Source organism: Hevea brasiliensis, chromosome 5 (assembly GCF_030052815.1).
Source record: "Hevea brasiliensis isolate MT/VB/25A 57/8 chromosome 5, ASM3005281v1, whole genome shotgun sequence".
NCBI lineage: Eukaryota > Viridiplantae > Streptophyta > Magnoliopsida > Malpighiales > Euphorbiaceae > Hevea > Hevea brasiliensis.
The window spans coordinates 454,694-458,781 of NC_079497.1; the positions used below are offsets into that span (position 1 = coordinate 454,694).

The 4,088-nt window shown below is 37.1% G+C and overlaps 1 protein-coding gene across 2 annotated transcripts; it reads right to left on the bottom strand.

The window, feature by feature from the left end:
- Nucleotides 1-375: 375 nt before the first annotated feature.
- Nucleotides 376-3,480, bottom strand: LOC110632091 (uncharacterized). 2 transcript variants are annotated; one of them, XM_021780199.2, is made up of 2 exons: nucleotides 3,303-3,480; nucleotides 376-2,545 (listed from the first exon to the last, which is right to left on the bottom strand). In XM_021780199.2, the coding sequence occupies exon 2, from the start codon at nucleotides 2,344-2,346 to the stop codon at nucleotides 652-654; it is 1,695 nt and encodes a 564-aa protein (XP_021635891.2). In that variant the 5' UTR covers nucleotides 2,347-2,545; nucleotides 3,303-3,480; the 3' UTR covers nucleotides 376-651. The 2 variants fall into 2 exon arrangements, with proteins under 2 accessions (XP_021635891.2, XP_058002434.1); XM_058146451.1 differs by having other exon boundaries at nucleotides 376-2,670.
- Between the last annotated feature and the right edge of the window lie 608 nt (nucleotides 3,481-4,088).

Consider the following 4,088-nt stretch of genomic DNA (forward strand, 5'->3'; position numbering starts at 1 on the left):
ATAGTTCCATTATTCCAGCCTCGAAAAGGCATTTGAGTCCTGGATGGTTTGGGAAACACCCGATTGTTAGGAACAAAAAATTCTGAAAACAACAGCTATAAGGGCGATGTAATTCTGTCAGAAACCATGCTAGTAATCCCAACTGGAGAATCATTCTGGGGAAAGAAATATATATAGATCCAATGGTCTAGTAGAGAATGGACTGCTGTCTTCCCAGTAATGAAAGAGGCATCTCAGTCCATCAACTTGGCTGCTTGTTACTAAGAGAGGCACTTTAACAAATTGCCTGTAAAGCTTTACAATGACGACATTCTATGGGCTGTCATTGCAATTCAGTAAGAGCTTTTAGAAATAGCTTGTATCGAGCACCCCACATCCATGTCAATTTCAAACACTTGTTACCAAAGAGATCAATCAATGCAATAAAATTTGACAGTATCCAGTTGCACTTACAAGCTAACAGAAAGGACTCATTGAAATACAATACAAGATACAAGCTACATGGGAGTATGACGATGCAAAAAGAAAATGAAATACGTGTAATCCAGATGCACCATTGTGCAGGTTTATCCGAATTTTAAGCTAAAGTACTCTGTATGTCTACAAATGTGCTAACAGTAATTATCTTCACATATTTTGGTTGGTAACTCTTCATCTTTGTATTGATGATAAAACAGGTGGCTTCATAAAATTGTCAGCATCTTTTGAAGAAAACTCGTCTTCCACCTTGCGAAGCTGCCTGCCTGGACTATAATGTTTCGAAAATCTGCTTGGACTTGGAGAGTAATCAGCCCTGAGCCTAGACAGTCTAGGGCTGTTTTGAAGTGGAGATTTTGGGTTATAGCTAAACTGAACTACTCCATCATGGGGTAAGGGAGAGAGTGTTGGCCGGTTACTCTCATCTACTTGCTTCCTGCAAAACTTGTCCTCCACAATGTCGTAGAAGTCAGCTGTTCGGACTTCCTGGGCAAGAGAGCACCAACAACAAAAAAGCCAATTAGTGCAATCTGTTATATCTGATTTTCCACAACATGCCTTATTAGCCGGCAAATTGAATCTCTTTCTCATTTGGATCCTCCAGAAGCCACCATAAAGTAGACCAAATAAACAAAGCACTATACCAGTTAATCCTAGAACCTCCCTGACAGTCTCATTATCAATGTTGATGGCAGCCAAGTTGAAGATCCAAAAAGGAGCAACGCAGAAGAGGATAAAGGTAGCAATATGAACATACATGTTCCCAAACCCAAGTCTTTCCATGTTCCACCCAAACATACAAAAGCTACAGAAAAGAGAAAGATATGCTATAGAAATGTTGTCCCAAATGTCAAATAATCCCCCTCTCCATACGGGTGCATACTCAGCAATTCTCTGCTCATCTCTTGATGCAAATGAGAATCTCTTCTCCAGTGACATGCAGCGGCTAGCATGACTAGTGCCATTGGTAACAGTTTTATTCTGCGCTTCTTCATCAAATTCAGGTTCATACTCCCTCCCAAGGGGGCTAACAATCGCATAAACACCGGCTATTGCTGGAGCAGCAATTGCAATGGAGAGGCAGATACCAACACCTATTGCAGGTCGTTTGGATCTTTTGTATCCCAAATTGAGGCCACATAAAGCATATTGAGCAAAGCAATTTATGTGAAGCAAAACAATTACCACCATCATATGAGCCCACTCATGTGGTTTATAAGTGCCATTTTTGCAGTATATTTTTCTGAGTGTTGTTATGTCCTTTGGTCTCCACCTACACAGAAGCACAAGGTGGTGGAATCGCTTTGGGTGTTGGTACAGGCACATGAGAGTAAAGAGAGCATTGAGGATTTGATTGTTAACCTCGAACCAGGCATCTCTCTGAGATTTCTTTGGTAGGACACTGTTTAGCATTCCTGTCATTACTAGAAAAAGGTTTGCTCCTGAGACTGCAACACAACTGATCCACAGAAATAGCGCCATGTTAAAGGGATTCTTGATCCAGTTTCTGGAGATGTTCCATAAATATGCCCAATCAATTTTTTGAGCCACAATTCCATTGAAGCGTTCTCGTAAACCTTGGCTAGCTGAAGAAGGCACAGAACGTGATATTTCATCTCTTTCCTCTGCAATCTGCCTGAATTTAGCTGATGGAGAAACTAGACTGCCATCAGAACTAAATTGCAGTATATTTAGTCTCGTAGAGATTATTTTCAACTTATCTTGCTTCCCGATGCAAGGATTGTCATCACCAAGCAGCACCTTCCGAGAAGTTGAAATGTTAAGAGTGTCAAAACCATTTCCAGTCGTTTTCAGATTGAAATCTTCCTTAACATCTGCTACCCCTCCTCCATCACTATTTATAACCATTTCACCACAGCTCAAGTTTTCAAGAACTTGAATAGTTCCAGAAATTCTGAATTTATAAGCCTGTAGGTGGACACTGTTATCCTGTGATGCTAACCACTGTTGACATCTAGAGTGCTATCCATACTAAATCTCATTATCTTCAGTTTCACAAAAAATTGCAAAACCACTGAATTGATTACTGAAAGAGCTCCCCAAATACCTTTCAAAACCACAAGTGTCACACTTAGTACTCTAGGCTAACAACAATGAATACTTTGTCTTGTATAACAGCTCAACTCAAGAAATGGGATACTAACATTTAATCAACCCAAGAAATCCAAGATACTGAAAAAACATAGAAAACTATGAATTTCATTCTTGCCTCGCTATATGAAGAACACATGCAATATATAGCATTGGAAATTGAATTGCTTACACTAATTGCTGTATCAAAGAATGACCCTAAATAATTTCTTATGTCACATCAAGGTAGAAAGAAACACAAGAAGCTGAGCTTCCTCATTAGAAATATTCTTCTTTGGTTTCAAAAAAAGACCACAAAGGGGGGAAAAAGTTATACAATGCAACACACTTGTGACCAGAACCCACATAAAAAGCCAAGAAATATAATTAATCAACAATCAGTCAGCTCCTATGTTGGTGTGAAAATGCGATATAAACAGAACATAGTTTAAACTCATTTTCGCTTGAATTTCGCACAAACCCACCAAAAGCAACAATTTGAAAGCCCAAAATCAGAGCACATACCAACTTCTTTTAAAAACCAAAGTTATATAAGATTACTCTCAACTAAGATCAGCAACGGGAGAACACAAGATATTGAAATGAGCTTCCAGATAAACACAGTAAGGGAAACGCAAAAGGCTAAAAGATAAAGCTAAATCAATCAAACTAGAAGTTTTAAGCATAATTCAGAAAGGAAAGTAGACAATGAATCTCTTGTAGAGAAATATTACCTCAGGCAGCTGCTAATCGGGAAAAACAAGGTCATTGTTGGCGACTACACAGAACCCACGAAGAAATAACAAAAAAAGACCAAACCTTTACAAGGTCCGGCAAAGCGGCAAAAGATTAATTAAATAACAGTAAAGTCCAGGAATTTTGTTGAAGATTCAAAAAACGTTGCAGCCATGTAGTGCGGACACTTGATGCCTTTCACTTTTGTTCACATTTTAAATTTTAAAATTAGTCATACTTGAAAAAAATAAAATAAAATGAGTCAAAAAGAGGGCATTCATTCTCTAATGATGAAATTACTATTTGCACCTCATATCTGATCATAATTACTAATAAATCTCTCAATGTTACTAATTCCATTATTTACTCCCTATAATTTGATATGTAATTGGAGCAGTATTAGATATCTAATTTGATCTGTCCCTTCAAATTCGTGCAATAAGTTTACCCCATTTTATAAATTGGCAAAAGGTGTGCTTCTTTCATAAATAAAAAAATATGAACAAGTTAAAATATTTAGAGTTTTTTACAATAGAGTTTTTTTTTTATTTATTAATTTGATTAAATGAAATTAAATTCAACATCCCCTAATAATAGATAAGACAAAATAATCGAATTCATGTAAATACAAATGAAATTCCACATCTATCTTTAAGGGTATAAATTGTAGCAAGCAAAGACAATAAGGCATGCATTGAAATTTCTCTTCAGGGTAACACTAGGCCTCAGTATCCACATTTTCCTTAATAACTCATCAATTTAGATGAAACAACAATCTAATTACT